Raw genomic sequence first — 26,352 nt, forward strand, 5'->3', positions numbered from 1 at the left:
CCCAGGACACGTGCATTTGAAAATCCCAATATAACTTTTGATTCCCCCAAAGCTTAACTTCTGAAGAGCCTACTGTTGACTAGAAGCTTTACTAATAACATAAATAGTCAACTAACCCTTATTTTGTATGGTAGATGTATTATATACCACATTCTTATAATAAAGTAAGCTAGAGAAAGGAAAACATTAAGAAAATCATAAAGAAGAGAAAATACATTTACTATACTGTATGTATCGAAAAAAATGTGTGTGTAAGTGAACCTGTGTCATTCAGACCCGTGTTCAGGGGTCACCTGTAGTTCTGAGGTGAGCTGTGCACAAACCCTGCCCTTCCTGGTTGTCTCTAGGTCTCATCTCCTCCAAGTGAACAGCAACAGATGTGGGAGAAGAAGTCCTCTTCAGGAACAGTCAAGTTTCCAAGCAGCACACAGCCCCAGTCTGTGGTGACCAGTCATAAATGTGAAGGTTGGGAGCCCTTATACATCCAGGAGACTGGGGAAGAGCAGAATTTCACCCCAGAGCTGAGGAAGAGTCAAGGTAGGGACTGTCATGTGTGTGCTTGATGCCCCAGGCCTTTGTGGTGGAAGAAACAGAATAATTCTAACTACTGGTTGTGAGGCAGCAGTCCTAGACTGACTTGCCTGGTCCGGCTGCCTGTGCAGAATGAGTGCCTCAGTGCCTGTCCTCCCTAGGTATGTTTCAGCCAGAGTCCTAGCTTGGGGACATGACATACTCTTAAAAGGGTTGGTCGGAGTTGAAAAAAGGTATTGTTCACAGGGGTGTGAGAAGTTGAATGAACCAGTGAGAGATGATGCTTAGTCATTTGTTAATGACTGAATGAAGAACCTGTTAAAAGCATTGGATTATGTAAAAATGGTCCCTGGTAAATTCTTTTCAACTTCTCCCTCGTAAGGTTATTTAAAATTTTTAGCTTATTTACTGAGTTACTTATTTCCCACATGTAATACATGGCAGCTTGAAAAAAAGTCTGTACATGAGACCAAGTGATTGCTTATCACCCAGAGTGGAAGGGGCTTTTAGCTGCTGCTGGTGGCAGGAGGAAAAGAGATGGCAAGTGGAAGGAGAGCGCCAGGGACCAGGAAAGGGGCTGAGAGGAAAGTAACCTTGTTGGCTGAGGCTTCTGTACTCACAAGCCACCAGGTCTCAGGGAGCCCCTGGTTGGGTGTGGATTTCTCTTACTCCCCTTTTCCATGTATGTAAACAGGTTAGATGGACTTGTAAGTGTGGCTGTCCATTGCAGTGCTCTAAAAAAAGATATATTGCTTCAGTCTGGTTCTAGCAGAATCAACTTTAGAACTAAGAGTGGTGAGGCATAGCCACTGTAGGTTATGTGCTGGGAATCACACCCTCCTGGGAGGTGAGCACTTAGATTTAAATTAAAAATGGTCTGCTCTATGGCCATACCACCCTGAATACACCCAATCTTGTCTAAATTAAAAATGATCTGGGACTAGAATGGTCATACGTGGACTGAATGTCCTCTTTTGTTGCTTTTATATTCCACTTCTGGGAGAATGTAGATTTTATGAGCTTGCCATTGGCCTTGTCTCTGTTAATTACCGTTTTTATTTTCTTAATCAGCTTTGACCATGCAGTAATATTTCTTGCTTGTTTCTTCCTGCCCTCTTTATATGAAATTCTTCTTCTGGGAGAGAAAGCTATGTACTTGTCATATCATAATACCTGCAGCTGGGGGGCTTGTGTCAAAGCCTGAACTGTAAACTAGAGCTAGTGGTGACTTCTTTGTATCAGTGTGATATTGTGACCTCTCACTGAGTGATACTTGGTCACCATCCACATCATGTGATGTTTCTATTTCTCCTTCAACAGTTTCTTCTCAGAACACAAAACAACTGACCTGTTTTCGTTCTCCTTGTTTCAGATCGTAAATCGAACACCCAGAATGAAGAATCAACAGATAAGCAGAAAAGTTCTGAAGAATGTCAAGAATTCAAAAGGGATGTTATTCCCATGATTATTGCTAGTAAATGTGAGGCCAGATTAGAAAGGCAGTGGGTAAACCTTGAAAAGGAAAGAGGAACAAAAACTCCTCTCCTAGACAAAGGTTCTAAGAAAGGCAGAGAATTGATTCCTGCTAAACCTGCCCCAGGAGAGAGGCGTTACATATGTGCTGAGTGTGGAAAAGCCTTTAGTAATAGCTCAAATCTTACTAAACACCGGAGAACCCACACTGGGGAGAAACCGTACGTATGCACCAAGTGTGGGAAAGCTTTCAGCCACAGTTCAAACCTCACCCTTCATTACAGAACACACCTGGTGGACCGGCCCTATGACTGTAAGTGTGGGAAAGCCTTTGGTCAGAGCTCAGACCTCCTCAAACATCAGCGCATGCACACTGAAGAGGCGCCATATCAGTGTAAAGATTGTGGAAAAGCTTTCAGTGGTAAAGGCAGCCTCATCCGACACTATCGGATACATACTGGGGAGAAACCTTACCAGTGTAATGAGTGTGGGAAGAGCTTTAGTCAGCACGCAGGCCTTAGCTCTCACCAGAGGCTCCACACTGGAGAAAAGCCATATAAATGTAAGGAGTGTGGGAAAGCCTTTAATCACAGCTCAAATTTTAATAAACATCATAGAATCCATACTGGGGAGAAGCCCTATTGGTGTAATAATTGTGGGAAAACCTTCTGTAGTAAATCAAATCTTTCCAAACACCAGAGAGTCCACACTGGAGAGGGCGAGGTGCTTTAACTGTGAGGTATGCTCTCTGGATGGTTTTTGTTGTTTTTTTAAACTTTAGCCTATGGATGCTAGGGAAAAGCCCAGTAATTGAGATATAAACTCTAGTCGTAGATATTGTTTCATTCAACGTCAAGGAGTGCCTGAGGAGTGGGTGCTCAGTGGTAGCACAATGACAAAGAAGTGCTGGAGGATGTTGGAGCACTCCTCACTGGCCAGCTTGCTGCGGCCAGGTCCCCTCACCACACTTTGAGTCCCGTAAGTCAGGCCAGCATTGCCTTTTGTATAGTTAAACTGAGTATATCCAGTATAATTAAGGAAGAAACACTGAAACTATTGAACTGTTTTAACATATATTGAAAAGTATGATTTGTAAAGAATTGAGCCATGTAGAATGCAATTTAATCTGATTTGGAATAAACATAACATCTTGTAATGCCTTGGGACTGTTAAAATAAATGGTATGTTGGTTACTGAACTTTATTCTCAAGAGAAGAAACTATTCCTGCTGATTTCAGGTTTTGGGAAATTTGGATTTGGGGTAATTAGAACTTTCAGTGCTACAAAGGTGAGTTTTGGGAAATCAGGATAGAGCATATAGAGTAGCTGCATCTTGGTCTACGTTGTGCTTTTTTTTCCCCCATGCATACTGAACACATTTTTTTTCATCACTGGGGACATTTGTCAGCTTCATATACGTTTTGGTTGTGTATATCCTATCTCTGCCAGAGTCTGAAAATCTGACTCCAAAACCTCCTTCTAAATTCCGCAACTCAATAATATCCAACGTGATTCCTTTAAGTCCATCCTGTCTGTTCACTGACTGTAGTCAGGTGAGATGTTCACATGATCTCCAAGCAAGAAGAGTCTGTTCTCCTACAGCAAGAGGGGAGGGAGATGTGTATGTTAGGCCAGAGGGTTCTGGAGGATTTGGGGCCTGAGGTACTCAAGCACACCTGCCCAGGTGTCCCATCCATCACGATCTGAATCTTTCCCAATCAGGGCCCAGAATTTTGGCACAAATGATTCGGCAAGGGCTTTGCCTTTAGCGGTCTCTGCAGTTCTGCCACCCTCACAATAAACCCTATTCTGGTTTTCAGGCCAGTCTGCTCTTGCTGCAGGAGATGGGGATCTCTTTAATCCTTCTTGTGGGAGACTTTGGCTTTCACAACATGCCCTGAAATGATAGTTGGCTGAACTAACCCTATACTTTTCTTTCTTCAAAGCTTGAGAGACAAACTGCAGTCCTATAATTGCCACTATCCCAATAATGTTTCAAGTTCTAGGACTATTACAGAAGCTAATGCTTCCCCTTCTACCTGCACCTCATCTCCTGCCATAACTAATGAGAATCTTCATAATTGCCATGGTAGAGCATGCCAGGAGCTGTCACTACTGCACTCATTACCAGGCTCTTAATAGCCATCTGACCAGTGAGAGTCCCATCCTGAGGGCTCAGTTTCTAGGGCCACTTCCAGTACCGATGGTTAACAGCTTGGATTTCCCCTAAAGCACTCCTGGGACAAGGGCTTGAGGGCAGATAGTTTAAGGAGAGGACTCAAGCCAAGTATGAGGGATCATGAAGGGAGGGCACGGAAAAAAACCAATAATGGGTGCCTTGTGGAGCAGGTGGCTTCTGTAGGCAACTAGTGCAAATCTGGGGACCTTCAGAGAACAACAAGAAATGGGAGAAACTGGTGTACTTGAGCTCTGCTCCAATCCCAATGCCCACCTGTGGTTGGGAGGCAGTGCCTGCTTGGCTCCAGGAGAGTGGTTGAGAACCCCTGGTAGACTGGGAAGAAATTGTTCCCAGGGAGCTTTGAGGCTTTGAGGCTTGGTCTGGAGATGTGTCTATCTGAAATTCTAATTAATTAATTAATTTATTTATTTTAGAGATTCTATTTAATCATGAGAGACACAGAGAGAGACAGGCACAGGCAGAGGGAGAAGCAGTGAGGGAGGGAGCCCGATACGGGACTCAATCCCAGGTCTCCAGGATCACGCCCTGGGCGGAAGGCGGTGCTAAACCACTGAGCCACCTGGGCTGCCCTCAAATTTATTTTTTTTAAAAGATTTTATTTATTCATGAGACACAAAGAGGCAGAGACAGGCAGAGGGAGAAGCAGGCTTCTGGCAGGGAAGCCTGACGTGGAACTCGATCCCAAGACCTCAGGACTCCAGGATCAGGACCTGAGCCAAAGGCAGATCTTAACCACTGAGCCACTGAGGCATCCTTTTCTCAACTTTTTAAATTGTAGAATACACAACAAAATTTACCATATAAATTTTAATACACCTTAAAATATATAACATTAAAGACCTAAAGGGGATCCCTGGGTGGCTCAGTGGTTTAGCACCTGCCTGCCTTTTGCCCAGGGTGTGATCCTGGAGTCTCAGGATTGAGTCCCATGTCGGGCTCCTTGCATGGAGCCTGCTTCTCCCTCTGCCTGTGTCTCTGCCTCTCTCTCTCTCTGGGTCTCATGAATAAATGAATAAAATCTTAAAAAAAAAAAAAAAAGACAAACTTTAAGCTTATATTAAGCTAATAGAAAATATCTCATTTCAGGAACACCTGGGTGGCTCAATCGGTTGTTGCTTTGAGAACTATTTACTCTAAATGTCAGGGAAAATAAGCCATTATAATTACTTAGTTTGAAATGGAGGCTCCTGGATGGGTCAGTCAGTAGACCATGTGACTCTTGATCTCAGGGTCATGAGTCTGAGCCCCACATTGTGGGTAGAGCTTACTTTGAAAAAAAAATTTTTTTATGAAGACTTACCAATAGAGGATACAGAAGTATACTTGTAGAATTGAGAATTTAAGTAAAACTGTATTGGCATATCAATATTATTTCCTTACAATCAAAATTTTAACAACTACCTTTTTTTATTTCTGTCCAAGAGCAAGTGCCCAGAAATAATATGAAACCTAATATGCATATTTTTCTTTTTCCCTTGCTATGTGGCACCAGTGTTTCTTAGAAAAATAGCCAATTTTATATTCAGAAAAGATATAAGGTGAGCCTGGCAATTTTGCTGTGCTAAAAGGCTTTCAGATTTAATGAGGTTATTTTGAAATGACACAGGGACCAATCTGAAATGAGCTCACATTGGCCAGAGTTGTGACAAAGAATATTGGCTGAGGTTGATTGTCATATATTTCGTCTAAAGAGCCAGAGTCTAAAAAAAAAAAAAAGAGCCAGAGTCTACAATGATTAACAAAGATAGAAAAGTTGGTACAAAAAAAAAAACAACAAAAAAAAACAGTTGGTATAGGGGCACCCAGGTGGCTCAGTTGGTTAAGCATCTGCCTTTGGCTCAGGTCATGGTCCCAGGGTCCTGGGATTGAGGCCCACATCCACATCAGGCTCCTTGCTCAGTAGGGAGCCTACTTCTCCCTCTACCTATGCCTGCTGCTCCACCTGCTTGTGCTGTCAAATAAAATCTAAAAAAAAAAAATTGGTATATTCTAAAAGAATGGTCATTGGAAGCTCTTTCAGAATGAGAAGTGATTTTATTGCATCTTGTTATTCAAACATGGTATTATGGACTACTTTACAATATTGAATGAAATTAATAATTTAAATACATCGGTGAAGTATTTTCTGAGTCAAAGGAAATAGCACTAAAAAGACTTAAGTTTTGACCTTGAGTTGGACAAAGCTGCATAAAATATCCAAATACAAATTTAAGTCTCCTTAAGAGCTTTATGGTTTTACTTCTATGAAATAATGGAATATCTCAAGGTCCCAAAATCACTAAAGTTAAATTTCTTAGGATCCTGTCAAATCAGAGAATTAGCAGGAGAAAAAAAGTGTAGATGCCATAAGACTTATCACCTCAGGTGGGAGCTGCATGCATAATTCTATCAGCAGAAAATCTGAACACGTAAATGTTGAGAAATGTTGAGAAATCCTGCTCACATAATGAGAAGATGTATGAGAAAAGGAATAGTTATAGTCATGTTGATTTTATTTTTAAGACTTTATTCACGAGAGACACAGAGAGGCAGAGACATAGGCAGAGGGAGAAGCAGGCTTCCTGTGGGGAGCCCAATGTGGGACTCCATCCCAGGACTCCGGGATCATGACCTGAGCCAAAGGCAGATTATCAGCCCCTGAGCCACCCAAGCGCCCACTATGTTGATTTTATATAGCAAAGTCACACTATGATCTACCAACAGATAGTTTTGTCCTCCTCTCCTTTTACTGGAGGTAAGTAATAGGAAACCACTTGAATCACAAAGGATTTGTTCACCTAATCCTTACTGTCAGCAATATTTCAAAGGAGTTCTTTTGTTTGGTACCCCAAAAGTTTTGGCACCCCAGGGCAATACATTGCTATGAGATTTGGGGGTAAGTAGCCTGTCTTCCATCAGGAGGGAAGACAGCCATGAAGGAGGGCACCCTTGACAAGGGAGCAGTTTTAAAGATGTACAGATAGAAAATCTAAGGCTCTGGTAATTGATTCTCTCAAAACTAGCCATCTACACAGACCCTGAGAGTATTTGTGTTCTCCACCCCCCATCCCTACTTGCCAGGTCCACCGCTCATATCTTGCCTGAAGACTACTATAGTCTGATATGAGACCCCAGTGAGGCCACCAGTGTCCTCCCTTTTACTGACTTTTGATAAGGGTTACTTCATACTCAATTTGTTTCCTTTTAAATAAAAGCTTTACAAAAGTTTAGATACTTTCTTTCCCACCTTGGACTGCCTTGAGCATCCCCTTGGTGACTCATGATACTACGGAGACCACAGACTCCCAAGAATAACCATTAAGAGCATGGCTTTTGAGAACTTGCTGGGAATTACCCAGCTGGCTAGGTTCTGGGCCAAACACCAACTCTGAGCTACAAGTTGACTTCTGTGTCCCAGAGTAATAGAGTTGATTGCACTGAAGGTGCTGGAAGTCTTAAGAGCTGTTCCCTTTGGATCGTCCTAAGGAGACCTTTTACAGAACAAACTATCCCGTTTTGAGGAGATCATTTCCATCCTGTCCTGCTCTCCTTGCCACTGCCTCCTTCCTCATCTGTTTTTCTTGTCCTGGAGCAAAAAGGAATGGAGGAGATTAAAAAAAAAAAAAGTCTGAGGGTTTTGTGTTTTGTTTTGGTGGTGGTGCAGGTGGGTATTGACTTTACTGAGTGGCTTGGCTGGGCCAAGTGTTTGCTCAAATTCTTACTATGGTCTGGAAGGACTGGACACCGGTCAGGCACCCACCCAGCTCAGGCCACCCTCAAGTTGTATTTAGTTAGTTGTGCATTGGTTCTGTCCTGCCTCCGGGCCTTTGTTCTGCCTGTAACATCCCCTTTCCGTCCAGAGCCTGCCACACTTGTGAAAAGTCTCCTTTTCCTAGCACTTTTCATATTTTACTGGAATTGGTTATTTAAATTACTGTCCTTAAACTGCCGTCACCAGAGAGTGAGGCCCATTGCATGGACAGAGCTGGCTGTGGGCGCCACCCGTCCTGGATGCAGTGGAAGCTGGAATCCGATGGAGGCAGGACTGGAAGGGGGGCCGGGAATGCCCTCGTCACTCAGGAAGGTTTCCTGCTCTGTGTGATCTGGAAGGATCGGATTCCACACTACAGGGCTCCTCCTGTGAGGCCATACAAGTGAGCGAGCCACGACGAAGCCCTCCCCCTCCTCCCCTCAAGCATTTCACACTCTTGGCTCCTGGCGGGGGAGGCGGGCTTCACCCGGTTTATTCGGATGCATCGCTTACATCGCTTGTACAAGTTTTGTACTTGCGGGAACTCCGATGGGCTGGACTGTTTCCTTCGGATTTTAGTAATTTGAAGGGAGCATTTTTGCATGAAACAGACAAAACTTGGTTTTTGAAGCTCAAGTTTTTAAACTTGATTCATTTGGAAATTTCAAATAAAGGTGAATTTTTTTCTATTGATGAACCTGTCAAAAGTCTTTCTTTTTGCTGCAGGTCGGCTGGAGACCCGGGTCGCTCGGGCAAGGTGCGCTCCCCTTCGCCCTCGAAGACTCGCCCGAGGCCCCCCGCCGCGCCCGCTGTCGGCTCGGGGTCTGCGGCGCCGGTGCGTGGCCCTGAAGCCGAGGGACGCGGCGCTTCGCTCCGTCGGGCCAACAGGGGGCGCGGCGGCGGGCGGGAGCGCCAGGGCTGGCGGGGTTGCCGCGCCGCCTAGGCCCGGAGTCAGCGAATCACCGAGAGGCGAACACCTCCAGTGTTCCTAGAGAGAACAAGTGGGCGTGGGGGCTACGGAGATGGGGTGGGTAGTGAAACGCACCGACCCGGAAGCGAAATAGAGAGAACTTCCGTTCTTTGTTCTGTCCCGGTGTGTGGGTCCGTGACAGGGTCCAACGGGGCCTGGTCCGTGTCCGGCCCCTCAAATCTCCCGTCCCTGCCCCCAGGGTGAGTCCGGCCGCCCCCGGGGCTCGCGGTGAGACGGAGGCTGTGGCCGTCGGGGAAAGGGGTGGTGTCCGCGCCGCTGCGGCCCGCGGGGTCCCCAGGCCCGCCCGGAGCAGGGTGCCTCTGGGAGGAGCCGCTCCCTCCCCCGCAGCCGGTCCCCGACTCCGCTTCCCCGGGGACCTCCCTCTTTCAAAGGGAGGCCCCGCCAGGAAGGGAGGCAAGGGGCTCCGGTGCTGGTCTTGTGCCTTAGCCCAGCTCGAGCACTAAAGTTCCAGTATGGCTTTAAACGGGTCCCTCTCTTTAGGACAGCTGGTGACAGCGCCCTGAACTTGGTAATTCTCCCAAACACTGCTTTTATTTGGTGTTAACACAGTAATTCGCGCCAGCGACAGAAGTCTCTTTTAGCCGAGTCTGAGGCTCTGAGGAGGAGGAGTTCTACGAAGTGTTCGCAGTTAGAACTAGGTCCGGAATGGGACCCGGCGGCAGGCGGGGGCGAGGGGGTGGCGGCGTGCAAACTTGGATCCGGGAATCATCCCGCGGGCGCTCAGTAAATCAAGTCGCTCGGAGAGTGGCACAGCTGTGTCAGGCTCCCGCCTTCACTTGTGTTAGATCCCTGATTTGATCCGCTTTTGAAGTAGAATTGATTGCAGGTGGATGTTTACGCTCTGAATGGCATTTGTAAACTCCAGGAGAGGATAAACAGGATGATGAACCCGAAATCTGTGGAATAATGAGAGGAGCTAAAAGTATTTATCCTCAAGCAGAGTCTGTGGAGAGTGGACATCGTTTGGTTTACAAATGTTCGGCGAACAGCTGTGTGGAAGGAGAAGATTGTGTACTTGAAGGTCGGTAGGGCAGGGCGCTAGGCCTCTGTAAGGTGAAGGTCCAAGGGGATAGGTTTTCCCTCAGCAACCGAATACTTCTCTGATGGTGAAGCTCTGCAGCAACGGACCAGACTCCCTGCTGAAGTTGAGGGTCTCTTGCTAGTTAACCATCAGAATATTGGAAACCCGAGAAGGCATTTCTTAGACTGGGTGGGCAGTTGACCTGGAGGAGGTTCAGTTGCCTTTCAGGTCTCCAGGGGTGCAACACAGATAACCAATTGTGTCTTAACTGTGCTGATTATTTATGTGTGTGTGTGTGTATTTTTATTGGAGTTCAGTTTGCCAACATATAGCATAACACCCAGTGCTCATACGGTCAAGTGCCCCCCTCAGTGCCCCTCACCCAGTCATCTTATCCCCTCGCCCACCTCCCTTTCCACTACCCCTCATTCGTTTCCCAGAGTTAGGAGTCTCTCATGTTCTGTCAACCTCTCTGATTTTTCCTACTCGTTTTCTCTTCTTTCCTCTATAATCCCTTTCACTATTTTATATATTCCCCGTATGAGTGAAACCATACACTGTTTGTCCTTCTCCGATTGACTTACTTCACTCAGCATAATACCCTCCAGTTCCATCCACGTTGAAGCAGATGGTGGGTATTCGTCGTTTCTAATGGCTGAGTAATATTTCATTGTATATATAGACCAGTTGTGCTGATTATTATATGTTCTCTTTTTTTTCCTTTTATCTGTCTGAGTAGATGAAGTTTACGTGAATATTTTTAATTCTTTTTTTTTTTTTTTTTTTACTTCCTTCATCATACAGCACTGGCATTAGCTTAACTTAGAATTCCCAGGAACTTGAACAGAGGCTTCAAAATTCCTAATAATTGCTTCTCTGGTCTTCTGGGACCTAACTCCAAAAAAAGGAAGGAGAGATTCCAGCAGGTAAATCTTTCCGTGACTCGTTCTCACTGCCAGGTCATCATTGTCAGTCCCTGGGAGCAGCTTCAGGGAGAGGTGTTGGCAGCAGAACAGGGAAGAGCCCTGCCTGGACCAGAAGTTGTGGGGGCATAATGGAGATTTTTCTTTCTCTGAGAAACATTGTGTGCTGATCCAGACACTGGGGACTTGTTCTCAACAATATGCCTTTGAGTTCTAGCTTGGGTTAACCGAGCTGTGAGGAGGGAGGCGTGCTTCTTTTCACTGGAGTCAGAGCCTCTGATTTTCCTTTCTAAAGGGTGTTTGGACTAAGGGCTGATTTGTTGGAGGTGTCTGCTTATAAACAGTCCTGGAAATTGTGCAATTGGTTGATAAGAACAAAAGATGGCTGGCTCTGAGACAAAGTGGAAGGGACCCAGCAAGGAGGGCGCTGGTGGCAACCTTGATTGCCATGGGACCTGACTCATGGCTTATTCAGTGCCTTTCTCTGTGTAAAGGCATTGGTGGTAGGCATTCTGTACTGCCTTGTTGCCCAAACACTAGAGTTCTGTGAACTCTGAGCAACTCTCAGGGCCCCTCCCCTTTTTATGCTTTATGTGAATGCAGCAGTCTATAATGATGAAGCAAATATCTTTCGGATTCTTTCCAGCAGCGCCTTGCAATGTAGAGACACTCAACAGTTGTTTGTTATATGAGCACATAAATGAAGAGGGAGGTAGACAAAATCCAGGGTTTTTTGTCTTTGCTCTTGCCTAAAGGTAGGAAAGCTCTGGTGGGTGCCATGCCTGTTCTTGGTCTGTTGATTCTTGTCACAGCATTCAAGTATGAAGTAAAAACTTCTTGAGATCCAAACCTCCGTCTAGAAACTGACATTATATTTTATTTTATATATTATATATTTTATTCACTAGAGCTGCAGAGAACAGACCTCTTTTGATTATCATAGCATCTGGGAAGTGGGATTGTCAGTATGGATAAAAATGAAGTAATAGGTAATCTTACATATTTTTTTAAAGATTTATTTGTTTATTCATGAGAGACAGAAGAGAGAGGCAGAGATACAGGCAGAGAGAGAAGCAGGCTCCCTGCTGGGAGCCTGTTGTGGGACTCGATCCCCAGACCCCGGATTACACCCTGAGCCAAAGGCAGATACTCAACCAGAGCCACCCAAGTGCCCCCATAATCTTATCTTTTAAAAAAAGAAGTGTTGGTCTCTGTTTCAGGGTCTTATATTCTGATCCAAGGAAATGTATTAGGAGAAAAGGAAGGTAGAAGGCTGGCTGCTACCTTCTCGGTCATAGGGGCCAGGCCTCTAGATCTGGTGAGTGCATACACCTCCCTGCAATTTTACATTGTACGAGGACCACAGAAGGGGCCCCCATCCCTCAGGAACATCCTGCCATTGCCTGAGACTAGCAGCAGACAGCTTAGAAAGGGGAGGAAGGATTTATCTTATTTAATTAGTAGACCTGAGCTATTTGCTCTAGTTCTGGGTATCAGGTGTTATTTCCTCAGGGTTTTTTAAATGAGAGACCAAGAACTCATAGGAAGTTCCTTTGCTCTCTGCTGTTTGGGTGCTGTTTTCTCTTTTCTTCAAAGAATAACACCTAAATTTAATATGACCGCTAGAAATCTAATGAAAGAATTTTTTTTTTTTTTTTTTTTTACTAGTTCTAGTGTTTACGAGTGAGGTTTTTAAGATTTTTTATAGATTTTTTTTTTTTTTGAGAGAGAGCGAGAGCTTGCACGAGTTGGGAGAGAGGGAGAGGGAGAAGACTCCTCACTGAGCAGAGAGCCCAGTGTGGAGCTTGGTCCTGGGACTCGGGATCATGACCTCTGGTGGAAGGCAGATGCTTAACTGACTGAGCCACCCAGGCTCCCCTGTTTATGAGGTTTTTTTTAAAAAAAAAAGTCCAAACAGGGGCACCTGGGTGGCTCAGTTGGTGAAGTGTCTGACTCCTGATCTCAACTCAGGTCGTGAGTTCATGCCACATTGGAGCCTACTTAAAAATAACTAGATAAATAAAAATAAAAATCTGTAAATAGCTTTATCTACTATTCCAAGCTGATAATGGATACAGTTGATACAATACATACACATTTTGCAAATCTATGGGCATATACTTTTTTCATTTTATTCTGTTTTTTTTTCTTTGAATCGTTGCTTGGTATTCATTGTTAGTATCATTATTTGGCACCAGCGTTCCATATTTTTTGTTGTTATATCAATCAGTATGTTGTGGGAGCCACAGGTGGGATATTGTCTAGGAACAGGGGCCCTTTCTGTGGTGCTCATGGAATCTCATCACAGGGAGCAAGTGGATGTATTTACCAGGATCTGGAAGACTGATCCTGGTTGCTACATTTCCTTTTGTTCATCTTAGGTACTAACTGAAAAGCTAGCTCCTGGGAGGCTCCCTTGAGGTATTTTTTTTAAACCATTGAACCTTGAACTTTGCTTCTGCAGTGCTTCCTCATTTTCATTCAAAACCTGCTTCGTGCTGAGTCTGCAGATAGTAGACCAGAGACCCAGAGCTTCTAGCCCTACCCATGGAAACTCAGGCTGATTGCGTATCTCAGGAACCTCAGGCCCTGCTTGAGAGTGGTAAGAAATAGGGATTCATTTCTTCTTTTACTCAGGCATTCAGCAGTCATGCTGGATCTCTTGCTTACCAGGAACTGGGCTAACTACTAGAAGCCAGATGTGGCTGAGACACCGTCCTTTCCATTCAGTAGCTCACAGCCTAAGTGGGAAAGCTGCCTGAAGCCAATAGTGAATGTACAGCTTGGTAGGCTTTATAGCTGAGGCGTTTGTGAAGGGCTAGTGGGACCACATGCAGGATTAAGAAAACTGTGATGATCACAGAATTACAGGCACTTGGTAGCAGCCGCCTTCGTAGTCCTAGTTTGTTCTTTAGGGGCATGCACTTAGGCTCTTGGGCAAGCACTCTGTAGGTCACAGGCAAAAGGATAAAATGAGTAGAAGCCACTATCATATTTGTATTTTGCTGTCATCACCTGTGCCACTGACTTAGGCGCCAATGGCGGTCCTAAAGGGCATGCTTATCAGAAAAAAAGACACTCAATGATCTCTTTGTCCAGTGATTGCACACAATCTTTTGTCCCTAGGGGTTTAGAGTCTCTAAGGGACAGATATATTAACTTAAGAATTACAGAAGAATTACACTACAGGAAACATTTGTAGTGTGTAGATTTGGTTTGGGGATGAGAAGAAAGGAGAATGAGCATTATATTGTTCGTTTGGGGTTGGGTGAGGCTGCTGGTTTCCTCTGACCCAAGAGACCTTCGTGCTGGAGTTTGCATTCAGAGATGTGGAGAGGGATGGAAGGGGTGTGAGCAGGAATGTCTGCATTGCTGGCCAAGCTTGAGAGGAAGAACGAGAAGGTACTGATCACTAATGGGAGGACTGGACCAGTTTCCCAGAGAGTGCAATGACTGGACAGAAAGGAAGGGACCTGGGCAGGTGGAGAGTAGAATCAACAGAGCTTTGAACATCTCATCTCAAGAGGCAGTGGGTCTAGATTGTTGGGTCTAGGACACCATGAGTTTTCTGTGGATTGGGAGGCCAGAGAGCAGATGGCTTCACTCACAGACCCTTTTGTTGTCCTTCAGCTCTTCCTTCCTCGAAAGTTCCTGCCTTTTCTGACAAGGACAGCCTGGGGGATGAGATGTTGGCAGCTGCACTCCTAAAGGCCAAGTCCCAGGTGAGCTGTGGTTCCCTTCTTCCTTCTTTCCTTCCCATTTCATGTAAACATTTGTGCCATGACATCATTTATTGCCCCAAACCATGATTCCCTCTGTTAGGAACATTGTCCTTTCCTGCTGAATAACAGGCCCCTCTCTTTCTCAGCCATAAACTCCTTTCCCAACCTCTTAGATATGCATCCTCAAACCCAGGTTGTTGGTGTGGGGTTTTTTTTGTTTTTTCTTTGGTTTTGTTTTGTTTTTGGTGCTGCCAGTCTTATCCCTGAAATTGCATGCAAGACTGTATTGTTTCAGGAGTTGGTGACGTTTGAGGATGTAGCTGTGTACTTCATCCGGAAGGAGTGGAAGCGTTTGGAGCCTGCTCAGAGGGACCTCTATAGGGATGTGATGCTGGAGAATTATGGGAATGTGTTCTCGCTGGGTAAGGAGTTACACTTTCTCAATAAAACTCCTTTGGCATTCCTTTGTTTTCTTGTTTGCTAGTGACACTTGAGTCACAAAATGATCACCTAAAGATGAGGGTAGTCTCAGAAAATTCTAACAACAATGACAGTAACTCCTGCTTATATAGTAATTGGCAGCTCATAAAGAGCTTTCATGTATATTCTGTCATGGAAACCTTGCAGCAACACAGTAATGGAGGTCGCTGGTATTCTTGTGTTCTACCTGAGGACAGAGAAGTCAGAGGTGTTCAGTGCTTTGCGTATGGTCATATAGCAGGACTTGAGCCCTGGTCTTTCAGCTCCAAATCTGGTGCTTTTTTTTTCCTATGTGATTCTTAAATGTATAATTCAGAGCTTTTTCCAAAAGATGAACATACCAGGATCCCTAAATGCGTGCGGTACTGCTCTGTGCCCGAGTGCACATTCTGGAACTCCTCCTCCCTTTTTCTGTTGTACCAGTTTGGAGACCTGTTGCTTTGTTCAGGACCTAGTGCAACTGTGGCTCCAGTAGAAATTGTAGCTTGTTTTAGGGAGCAACTGGTTTCTTTAACCTTTAGTCTATGGACTGTTAATCTCTTGTCTGTCACTCATTGTCAGGACATTTTCGTTGTAGTGCTAAGGGGTCTCCCTCACTTCTGTTGAATCCTCCCCAGACATTTCCTTTTCTGGCCCCTGCAAATCCTGGGTCTAGAGTTGACCTCTGGGACCACTTGGTATGAGCAGGATAAACCTTGTCCCATGTCTTTGCCCATGGGCAGGATTTCCATTTCTGAACGTTGACACAATCTTTGGGCTATAATCAGAAGAAAAGCCAAGGGTCCTGAGTTTGAAGGAAACAGAACAGAGAGGTCCTGAGAGGTACCTCTTCAGAGGAGGGAGAAACAGCTGTTTCTGTCCCTAACACTCATTGCCCTGTCTTTACTTTTTAAAATAAGCAATAGACTAAAAATGCCAGCTGTCTAGACCCCTTCACTCATCCTCTCTGCCCAAAGCTACCTTCGAAAACCACAGACCAGTGAAAATAGGGAAGTCGGACAAGAAGACGGTTTAAGTATCCACACGTCTTGGCCCAGCCTTCAAGGCCTGGGGCCCAGAGGTGGACTGAACTCTGTCTTTTGCTTGTTACCATGGGTTTGGCGTGTGTGGCCTACGGATGTGAGTGTTCTTTTCACATGCGGCTGTTGTTGTCACTGTAGCCTCCTCCTTGTCACTTCTTGCTCTGTGGCTGTTTAATGTCACCCATCTGCTTGCTTGCTTGCTTGCTTGCTTGCTTACATTTGTTCTCCTCTATCTTCTAGAAGCCACAATCTCTCCACTTGTATTTCCAGTCTCTGATCTCTGTGAGGACTTTGTCACTTCATTAAACACATGTCCTTTCTCTTCTGATTTTGGTTCTACACCTCCACCCGGTCTGTCTTCCTCTCTTCCCATCTTCAGCCTTCTCTTTCTCTATCTCTGCCAGCTCTTTTCATTTTGATTTTGCTTCTTGCTCTTCTCTTTCATTATTTCTGCAACACAGTTCTCTCAGCTTGCCTCAGCTATCTCCAGCCTGATGTGCTTTTAGCTCCATGAACATCCTTCTCGTAATTATCCTGTCCTCTGGTTTTGATTCCTTCTTCCAAGTGATGTTTGTATTTTGTATTGTGCCAGATGGTGAGACCAGGACTGAGCATGATCAAGACATTTCTGAAGATACAGGATCACGTGGGGTGCTGTTGGGAAGATTCCAAAAGGATATTTCTCAGGGTCTTAAGTTTGAAGAAGCCTATGAACAAGATGTCAGTCTCAAGAGGCAACTGGGGAATTCCTCTGGAGAAAGATTGGATAGGAAGATACAAGATTTTGGTCAGATGACCGATGAGGAAAAGCTAACCCCCGGGGGAGAGAGAAGTGAGAAATACAGTGATTTTGGGAATAGCTTGACTGTGAGTTCTAACCTTATTTCACATCAGAGACTTCCTGTGGGAGACAGACCCCATAAGTGTGATGAATGTAGCAAGAGCTTTAATCGAACTTCAGACCTTATTCAACATCAGAGAATCCACACTGGGGAAAAACCCTATGAATGTAGTGAATGTGGGAAGGCCTTCAGCCAGAGCTCACATCTTATTCAGCATCAGAGAATCCACACTGGAGAGAAACCTTACGAATGTAACGATTGTGGGAAGACTTTCAGTTGTAGCTCTGCCCTCATTCTACATCGGAGGATCCACACCGGGGAGAAGCCCTATGAATGTAATGAATGTGGGAAAACCTTTAGCTGGAGCTCTACCCTTACTCATCATCAGAGAATCCACACTGGAGAGAAACCATATGCTTGTAATGAATGTGGGAAGGCCTTCAGCAGAAGCTCCACTCTTATCCATCACCAGAGAATCCACACTGGAGAGAAGCCCTATGAATGTAATGAGTGTGGGAAAGCCTTTAGCCAGAGCTCACACCTCTACCAGCACCAGAGAATCCACACTGGAGAGAAGCCCTATGAATGTATGGAATGTGGAGGAAAGTTTACCTATAGCTCAGGCCTTATTCAGCATCAAAGAATCCACACGGGGGAGAATCCCTATGAATGTAGTGAGTGTGGGAAAGCCTTTAGGTATAGCTCAGCTCTTGTTCGCCATCAGAGAATTCACACTGGAGAAAAGCCTTTGAATGTAATGGGAATGAGCAAAAGTTCTCTCAGAGTCACTGCTGAATTAAATATCAGAGAGTCCACCTGAGAGAGAGCCACACACCTGTTTTCCTCACTTCCTCCGAGTCTGAAGAGCTCCTGCCTTACTCTATAGAAGTATGAACATCTTAGAATGTGTCCCTTCCGACTCACACTTTTCACTTTAGAGAATGGGCCAAGTTGGGGAAAGGATCCTGGCACATCCTGGTGATGAGCTACCTGTCAGTTTCCCCAGCAGTGAAACCAGGAGGCAAGTGGCAGGTTGAGTGCTGGGAATAAGAGGGAAGCTCTGGGCCCAGTCACCTTCCGTTTTGGAAGGGAGTTTGCACTAGACCATTTCTCTCACACCAGAGGAGCCTTTCTTTCCAAGGTGGGGGAGTGGAAGCACAGTAGGAATAAAATTCCAAGGATTCCTGTAGTTGGGATCAGTATAGCCGGCACAGAAGGCAGTGCAAAGAATGTTCTGAGTCCTGCTACTTGCTAAGAAGGGGACACGGGGGCTGTATTTCAAAGCCGCTGTTCCTAATCCAGCTTTAAGTTTTGATAAGGAATGTGCTGTTTGTGGTTGTTGTCGTTGTTCATGACTTCATTAATTATGGAAATGTGGTGCTGAGGGATTTGTTATTTTACTGGCGGGGGGACCCTACGAGGTTTTCTGTGATAACTGTACTTTGACGGTGGCAGCAAGCCCATCTCCAAGAGCAGCAAAGCAGTTTTGTTGAAGAACTTGTCCTTCCCTATTGTTATAGGTCTGATTGGGAAATCCATCTGATAATCAGTCTAACAGGGAGAGGATCAGAAAGATTTAGCATTGGCCTATTTCCTATCCTCCCCTTCTCCGCATCCCTCCCCACTCCGCATCCCTCCCCACTCCTGTGTTGAAAAGTGATCTAATTCAAACCCCTAGTTACTAAGAATAGAATGCTTTTTAAGGAGCTCACTCAGCCAGCTTGCCCTGCCCTCTATCACCAATGACATCTGGCCCCAGCCCCTGACCCCTCATGACCTCACCTCTGACTTCAGCCGCCAAGTATGAATGCAAAGAAAAGCAAAGCCCAGGGAAGGGAGTCTGACCTGACCTGGCTGTTGGGCTTCTTGCTGGGTTAGGATGGAGCTCCTGAGTTTTCCCAGCTGAGGGGATGATCTTTCATTATATTTTCCCAATCCTGCTCATCCTGTAGCATAAATGAAGTGCACTATTAAACAGAATAGTTTTTTAGAAGGCGACATTCATTGTGTTTTTGTGCAGGAGCCAAATCTATTTCAATTAAAATAGGAAACCATGGCTATAACTGGAATCTAAATTTTAATCTTTAAGATTTTTTTACAGACAACTATTTTTCTTTCATAAACACATGACCTCTCTCTGTCAAGACTCTATCATATTCCTCTAGATACTGCCACAGACTCTTCGGTCATGTACACAGTTACTCCCACCTCATACCCACACGTTGGATGATACTTAAGACCAGCAACCAAAACTAGAAAACTGTTACTATTGGGTGTGGGGCCTCTGACAAGCATGTACTTGGATTTTGGGTTGTAATGGGCATATGTAGATTTCTTCTTTGGGCTCTTGGTGGGAGGAGGTTCCAGTCATGGAGAAGGCTGAGATGAAAGTCTTACAGAGAAGATAGAGAAGTATCTGGAACTGGCCTTTGAAAAATTTCTGAGCATATATTGTGATCACCTAATACGTTTTTAATTTCTTAAAGCTATAATGAAACTTGTTCTTTTTGGCTCTTCTTTGACACTCACCACATACCTACAAATAGAACTTTGTTTCTTGAAGCATAGGCCATGAACTATCCATATTAGAATCACTAGGGTGCTTGTTAGTAATGTAGGTTCCTGAACTTCAAATTGAACCTATCAATTTCTGAGGATAGAGCCTTAAAATTTAAACTGTAAAGCAAGAACTAATGGGATAGAGAAAATTTCTGGAGGGAGATGAGCAAGGTCTTATAAAGCATTGTATGTTTTAGAGGAGAAGAGGTTTCGGACAGGATAGCTTGGGGTGGGCCTGAACATGGCCACTTGTGTGTCAGTTCATGTTGTGGAGCTCTGGAAAAGACCCCTGAGCAGGTAAAATTAGGTGAATAGTCACTACACATGAAGGATCAACCACTTCTCTATCCGCATGCTGAATTCCCCTCACCCCACAAAGACCTCACAACTCCCTCCTTCAGAGCATCTCTGTGAGACCTGGGAATGATCTGGATCGTTGCATGAAAATTATGTTTATTTTTAAATATCTTTGAAGCTACTGTAACATTTTGTTCATCTGATTTTCCTGATTATTTCTGTTTCCCATGATGATTCCTCTTTTCTCAGTCCCTGAGTATTCCTTAATGTTGGACTGTGATACCAGTTTGTCTCTTTCTTTACCATTGTCCTTGGAACCACATACTCCTATGGTGTCAACTATTAATCTATGCAAATAAGTTTTAAATCACCTGTGGTACTAGTCTCTCCTAAGTTCCAATGTTGGGTCTCTGTCAGACTGCAGGACACTTACTCTTGGACCTTTAAAAGTTTCAAGTTACATGTTTCAAACCAGATACATCTTTCTCATAAACTGCCCCCTCACAAAATTTCCGTAAACTCAGGGTCCAGACCTTCGGAGTTTTTCTTTGGTTATTCTCATTCTATATCTGACTGCCATCGAGGCATGGGCAGGTTCAGTAGGCATGGAGTGGAAAGAGATTGTTAGAGTTGAGGTCATGGGGGAGGTGGGATTTCCAAGCGATGATGATAATAGTCGCTGACACATATCTTCCACCTGGCCCTTTTCCAAGTGGTTTTCGGATTTTTTTTTTTTTTTTAAGATTTTATTTATTGAGAGAACGGGCATAAGCAGTGGGTGGGTAGACTCTGCTGAGCAGGGAGCCTGATGTGGAGCTTGATCCCAGGACCCCAAGATCATGACCCAACCTGAGGCAGGCGCTTAACTGAGCCACCCAGGCACCCCCTGGTTTTCAGATATTAAAATCATGTAATCTTCACAGCCACCTGTGTGTGAGGCGGTTGTTAATATTAACCCTGTCTTAAACTTGCCAGGTGAGACATGACAATGAGATCAGGAAATGGAAGACCCTAAGTTGCTCTACTTGGGAGGCTAGACCTTGTGGCCTGGATGGCTCCCACGTGAGGTGGGGAGGCATGTGTTAAGAATAAGCCTCACCCAGGTGATCCCCCCTCCCTGTCCCTTATGGCTCTGCAAACTGTTATTCCTTTGCTTCCATTGCTGCTAAGCCTGGAGTTCAGGTCCTTCTTGCTTCTCCCCTGGGTTAGATAAGTACTTTGCTAGTGGAGTCTATTTTTCTCTCAATCTCCCTAAAGCACTGACTTGTCACTCCTTCAGTGGTTTCTCCCTTAATAAAATCCAAGGGGTACCTGGGTGGCTCAGTTGTTTAAGTGTCTGCCTTTGGCTCAGATCATGATCTCAGGGTCCTGGGGTCAAACCCAGCATCAGGCTCCCTGCACAGCAGAGCGTGCTTTCCCTCTCCCTCTGCGATTCCCCATGCACTGCTTGCTCTCTCTCAAATAAAATCTTTTGAAAGAATAAAATTCAAACTCCTTAGTCATATAGTCAGGCTTTCTTTGAATTGGTCTCTGCACATCTATATAGCCATATCCGACTGCTTGCTACTCTTCACACATCTGAAAACCAGATTTGTGAAAAAACAGTGCTGCTCAGTAGTTACGACGGTAAAAATATTTTGTTCAGTACTATTGAAGTAGAGGAAAACAGACCTCTGTATAGACCTGGGCTTGTGTCTGTACAGCCCATGGCTGGGTGGCTGGGTAGCTGGGTAGCTCAGTTGGTTGTGTCCAACTCTTGATTTCAGCTCAGGTCTTGATCTCAGGGTTGTGAGTTCAAGCTCCGCATTGGGCTCCTCATGGAGTATGGAGCCTACTTTAAAAAGAACTGGTTTCATGTCAATACAGCTGATCAAGTGAGAATTTACAGCCAATGGGCAAGATAGGGGTCAGTGGATGGATCTAAGAGGAAAGAAAACAGGTAAGGGGTTTTGGCTAAACTGACCTAACAATTCTTGCTGAAGATGGGCCCAGATGAGTGATCCCACCCTGGGGTGATGGTGGAAAATGAGGGACTATTGGTAAACTGACTTCTTGGGGTTCTTTCTAAAGCTAGATTTTACAAGGAAGAGCACAGATGGGTCTAGGAGAAGGTTCAGGACTGAGTTTGGTTTGGTCAAGCAAAGAATCTGTCCCATCAAATAGCAAGATGATAACAGGGGCCATGCACACCTTATGTTCATGCTCATGAGTTTCTTCACTCATGGTGTTCCCATGTCCTGCTCTGGCTCCTCACATTCAATCAATAAAAATCAGTCCAAGGGGCACCTGGGTGACTCAGTCAGTTAAGTGTCTCCCTTCAGCTTGGGTCATGATCCTGGGCTCCTGGGATTGAGCCCTGTGTCAGACTCCCTGCTCAGTGGGGAGCCTGCTTCTCCCTCTCTGCTGCTCCCCCTGCATGTGCTCCCTCTCTGTCAAATAAATAAACAAAATCTTTTTAAAAGTCTGAGTCCAAAAAATAAATAAAAGTCTGAGTCCAAGAGGGCCTTAGAAACCATCTTCAACCTCTTGCTCAGTGCAGAAACTCAACAATATCCCTGAGAGATGGCAGTCCATTCTCTTCAGGATGAGAGGCCCATTGTTACACAGCAGAAAATCTGGCAGTTCCTCTGTTGAGCATACTCATCGCTGGAAGTTAATCAGAGCTGAATTCTGCCTCCTTCTAAGTTTCTGCCTCCCATGGTTAGTTTCTGCTTTTGCTTCTCATCTGTAGATGAAAGGGATGGGCAAGATTTCCAAGGACATTATCTGTCATAACAAAGGCGGTTTCATTCCTTGTGCCCCTCACCCATCCCAAGTCATATCTATTCTTGAGATCCAACTCAGTTCTGAGAGTATGTATTATGTGATGAGTTTCCAAGGGAAAACCTTGGTTTTACCCAAACATTTCAGCTGACAGAAGTATGAACCATGGAGTGGTGGTGAAAAAGAAAATCCTAAATTAAAAAAAAAAAATTGTTTATGGAGTTTCAATTTTTTCTACTTCAAAAAGATAAAGGAAAGCGCAGTCACCTGCACTATTTTAAATATGTCAGTAATGAAGAACTGAAGATCTTAAATTCCGTGGCCTAGGGCTACCAGCTGACTCAGCAGAGCATGCGACTTGATCTCGGGGTCATAGGTTCAAGCCCTACCCTGGGTGTAGAGCTTACTTAGAAAAGAAAAGAAAAAAAAATTACAAGGACTATTTCTTACATAAAGATAAATCTGATCACCAGAGTGGTTTTTCTCCACAAGCATGCTTTTCTTCGTGTATTTCCTGCTTTGGTTGCTGACATCATCCATTTTGCAGTCAACCAAGCCAGAAACCTGGGAATTGTTCCGAATGCCTTATTTCTCTTCATCTCCCTACCACCCCCCAGCCCCAGCCCACCACCTCTTCCAGTTGTCAGGCGATATGTAGCCCATCCTGTGTTGTGCACCCTTGACTCCTGTGTTGGCCTGGGCTGTCCTTAACCCATTCTGAGACTCTGGGCCCAGCCTTATAGAAGTACCTCTGCACGAGCTCTCTCTCTAAAATGATAAGTGTGTGATGCCAATGCAGACCGTCCAATGACCCCTTTTCATTTCTTAGGCCAGTGACCAAATTATTTATGGAAAAACAGGGCTTGGGACACCTGGGTGGCTCAGTGGTTAAGCATCTGCCTTTGGCTCAGGGCATGATCCTGGAGTCCCGGGATCGAATCCCACATAGGGCTCCCTACATGGAGCCTGCTTCTCCCTCTGCCTATGTCTCTGCCTCTCTCTCTGTGTCTCTCATGAATAAATAAATAAAATCTTTAAAAAAGAGAGAGAGAGAGAAACAGGGCTTCTCATTTCCTAGCCCTGCCTACTTCCCTAGCACTCCTCTTATCCCAACCCCTTCCCCTACCCCTCCCACATACTTGACACTGGAGCCACAGTTACAGTTACAGGGGCACACTTGCTGTTTCATGCCTCTGTGCCTTTGAATATGCTGTTCCTTCTTCCTGACTGTCCTCCCTTGTCCACCTAAACTCTTATTCATCTTTGCAAACCTCTTCATGTGTGAGCTTCACCTTTTCCATGGAGCCTCTCCAGGAATAGTCCTTCACCTGCACCGTGTTCATTTCCACTGAGTGGCCTCTGCATCTTGTGTGTACTTCTTGCACTTATACCTTGTCTTACTCATTTATCTGACTCCCTCGCTGTGGTGAGTTTCCCCTCTACACTTTCACACTTTTCTACCACAAATAAGCATTGCTTTCTTAATCAGAAAATTAATAAATATTAAGAAAAAGGAGGGATCCCTGGGTGGCGCAGCGGTTTGGCGCCTGCCTTTGGCCCAGGGCACGATCCTGGAGACCCTGGATCGAATCCCACGTTGGGCTCCTGGTGCATGGAGCCTGCTTCTCCCTCTGCCTATGTCTCTGCCTCTCTCTCTCTCTCTGTGTGACTATAATAAATAAATAAATAAAAATTTAAAAAAAAATAAAAATAAATAAAGAAAAAGGAAACGGGTGCCTGGGGTGGCTCAGTTGGTTGAGCAACTGACTTTTGATTTCAGCTCAGGTTATGGTCTCAGGGTCATGAGATCAAGCCCTGTGCTGGGCTCTGCATTCAATGGAGAGTCTGCTTGAGATTCTCTTCCTCTGCCCCGCACCCCCACATGTTCTCTCTCTGTCTGTGTCAAATCAATCTATCTATCTTTAATTAAAAACAAGAAAAGAAAGAGGGTCACTGGGATGGCTCAGTTGGTTAAGCATCTGACTCTTGATTTTGGCTCAGGTCATGATGTCAGGGTCCTGGGATGGAGCCCCATGTTGGGCTCCATGCTCAGCAGGGAGTCTGCTTCTCCTTCACTCTCTGCGGCTCCCTCTCTCCTCTAAAATAAATAAACAAATCTTAAAAAAAAAAAAAAAAAAGAAAGAGTAGCAGGAAGTAACATCCACTGAGCACTTACTATGTGCCAAGCATTGTCTAAGTGTTTTATATGTTACCTAATTCAATCCTCATCACAATTCTGTGATGGTAGGTACAATTATTGCCCCTATTCCTAGTCCCTTTCTTCAGGAAAGAAGGAAAGAGGGAGAGAGGGGAGCCCCTCAGGTGCACAGTAAATGATGCAGTAAAGTACAAAGGTGTTCAGAACCCCCAGCCCCTGGCTTCATCTGCTTATCACTCTCCCAGACCACCAGAGGGACCCCCCTTCTCCTCCCACCAGTCCCTTGAGCTCCTCAGCGGCAGTTCCATGAGTCCCAAAGGGGACACAGGGAAGCATGGTTCCTGCACGGAAGGGGGCTCTGGTCCCCTTCCCATACAGACGGGAAGACTGTATGGATAATATGAGACAGAGTGAGACACCAGAGGTACCATGATCACGAGAGCTCATCTTTATTGGCTGCTGATCTCCTTGCCAGCATGTGTGGTCTTCACAGCAATCATAGACCCTGTGAGTCCTTTTACTTATTTACTTTTTAAAGACTTTATTTATTCGTGAGAGACACAGAGAGGTAAAGACATAGACAGAGGGAGAAGCTGCAGAGCTCTGCTATAGGACTCAATCCTAGGACCCCGGCCGGGATCACAACCTGAGCCAAAGGCAGACGCTCAACCACTGAACCACCCAGGGGCCCTGTGAGTCCTTTTATTTTTTATTTTTTTTTAAGATTGTATTTATTTATTCATGAGAGACAGAGAGAGAGAGAGGCAGAGACACAGGGAGAGGGAGAAGCAGGCCCCATGCAGGGAGCCTAACATGGGACTCCATCCCGGGTCCCCAGGATCACGCCCTGGGCTGAAGGCAGCAGCGTTAAACCGCTAGGCCACAAGAAAACCAAGGCCCACAGTGTTAAGTTAACTTACTCGATGTTACAGAATTGATGAGTAGTGGAGCAGGGATTCCGACCCAGGCAGGCTGGCTCCAGAGATTGAGCTCTTAATTACATTGTACTGCCTCTAAATGAAATGGGGGAACTCAAAGAAAGTTTCTTGTGTTCTGCTTTAGTTTCTAAATAAGGGAAAACCTTGGGGAGATGCGAGCTATGTAGCAGTCACAAAAAGCTTCATGGAGGAAATGGCACTAAAGCCATTGAGATCTGAGCCTGAGATAAAGGACAGGCAAAACAGAGATAACCATTTCTCTTTTCATCCCAAACATGTGACTTTTCTTTCCCTCAAAACTCCCTCATATTCCTCTAGAATTCCTCTGTGTGGTACAATACTTAAGATTGTGGGCAGGTAGGAATCATTAAGACAAAACTGCTTGGCTGAAAACACACACTTACCTCCACCAGCCCTGCCCACGTTTCTGTCTGCTTCATCATGATGTGGACCAGGATGAAAAGTACAGTGAAAAGGAACTTTAGATGGTCTCTTCTGAGAGGAAAAAAAAACAAAACAAGATGCAATCAAAGAGGGATACAAACCATAAGAAACTCTTAATCATAAGAAACAAACTGGGTTGCTAAAAGGGAAGATATGGGAGGATGGGGTAACTGGGTGATGGGCATTGAGAAGGGCACATGATGGAATGAGCACTGGGTGTTCTATAAGACTGATGAATCACAGACCTTAACCTCTAAT

The 26,352-nt window shown here is 45.0% G+C and overlaps 1 protein-coding gene across 3 annotated transcripts in view; it reads left to right on the forward strand.

Moving 5' to 3' along the window:
- Nucleotides 1–20,161, forward strand: part of LOC140638933 (zinc finger protein with KRAB and SCAN domains 1-like) — a 64,113-nt gene extending 43,952 nt beyond the window's left edge. For 2 of the 3 annotated variants that reach the window (XM_072837097.1, XM_072837098.1), the window contains exons 3-4: nt 348–537; nt 1,904–3,202. In XM_072837097.1, coding sequence (XP_072693198.1) covers nt 348–537; nt 1,904–2,736 — 1,023 coding nt within the window. In that variant the 3' untranslated portion in view covers nt 2,737–3,202. Of the gene's footprint in view, nt 1–347; nt 538–1,903; nt 3,203–17,049 lie in introns of those variants that run through there. The other variant, XM_072837099.1, reaches the window with a different exon arrangement.
- The last annotated feature ends 6,191 nt before the right edge of the window (nt 20,162–26,352 follow it).

This window comes from Canis lupus, chromosome 8, assembly GCF_048164855.1.
Source record: "Canis lupus baileyi chromosome 8, mCanLup2.hap1, whole genome shotgun sequence".
In the NCBI taxonomy this organism is placed as follows: domain Eukaryota; kingdom Metazoa; phylum Chordata; class Mammalia; order Carnivora; family Canidae; genus Canis; species Canis lupus.